At 47.3% G+C, this 791-nt stretch overlaps 1 protein-coding gene across 1 annotated transcript; it reads right to left on the bottom strand.

Moving 5' to 3' along the window:
* Positions 1 to 15: 15 nt before the first annotated feature.
* LOC109954260 (extended synaptotagmin-3-like) lies at positions 16 to 770 on the bottom strand (the record flags this gene model as incomplete). Its single annotated transcript, XM_020589644.1, has 2 exons — positions 246 to 770; positions 16 to 128 (listed from the first exon to the last, which is right to left on the bottom strand). Coding segments are annotated over exons 1-2 (613 nt in total), but the record flags the coding sequence as incomplete, so codon positions are not given.
* Positions 771 to 791: the final 21 nt, after the last annotated feature.

The following is a 791-nucleotide window of genomic DNA, read 5'->3' as shown; positions in this document are numbered from 1 at the left end:
GCTGGTGAGGCTGGCTTTCTCTGGCGTACCTGCATGCATTAACCAGGATGATGAGTTTGTTTCTCAGGGTGGCATAGCGCACAGTCAGGTGGATCTCTCCAAAAGAACCCTTATGTTTCCTGATGGCCCTGTAGTGATAAAAACACATTTATGAATGTCCCTTTTATTATTGGTCCAGTTTATGTGGAAAGACTCAAAGTCAGCACATTGCCTGACAGAGAGGTGACACAAAGATCTAAACTTACTCTGGATACGAGGCTCCGTCTGAAATGTCAAAACGTGAAGAAGCAATGGAGTTGTCAGACAGCAGGCTTTTGGAGTCATACCGACGGATGCTTGATGCGGAAGGAGGCGACCGCCCGCTTTCAGAAGTCTGACCACGGCTGTGAGATGAAAAGCCGTCATTAGAGCCATTCTGGGAATCCGCTGCTCGTACTGGAGCTAGAGATTGAGCTGGAGCTGCGGCCTGGGTAACGACGTTATTGGTGGAGGAAAGTGCTGGAGAAGAAGAAGTAGCAACGGAGGCCGTGGGCACAGAGCCATTAGTTGCTTGGTTGGCCTGGCCTTTTTGTTGTTGTTTGACTTGTGGAGGACTGGAGACATCCTTGGGCTTAGGCTTGTCCACAGTGAGAATCTGTTGTGGGGTTGAAGACACTGCTAATGTCAATGACAAAATGCACACACATGAAAGTAATAGCACTATGACTTCCAAGTTCTCCTTAACTAAGTATTTGGTTAAAAACATCTGAGTCACATGACTTGGAAACAGATGGTAGCAACGAGGAACTTTA

Source organism: Monopterus albus, unplaced genomic scaffold (genome assembly GCF_001952655.1).
Source record: "Monopterus albus unplaced genomic scaffold, M_albus_1.0 scaffold5214.1, whole genome shotgun sequence".
Classification (NCBI taxonomy): Eukaryota; Metazoa; Chordata; class Actinopteri; order Synbranchiformes; family Synbranchidae; genus Monopterus; species Monopterus albus.
Note: the sequence above shows the minus strand (reverse complement) of the source record. Positions and strands in the feature narration are given on the sequence as shown.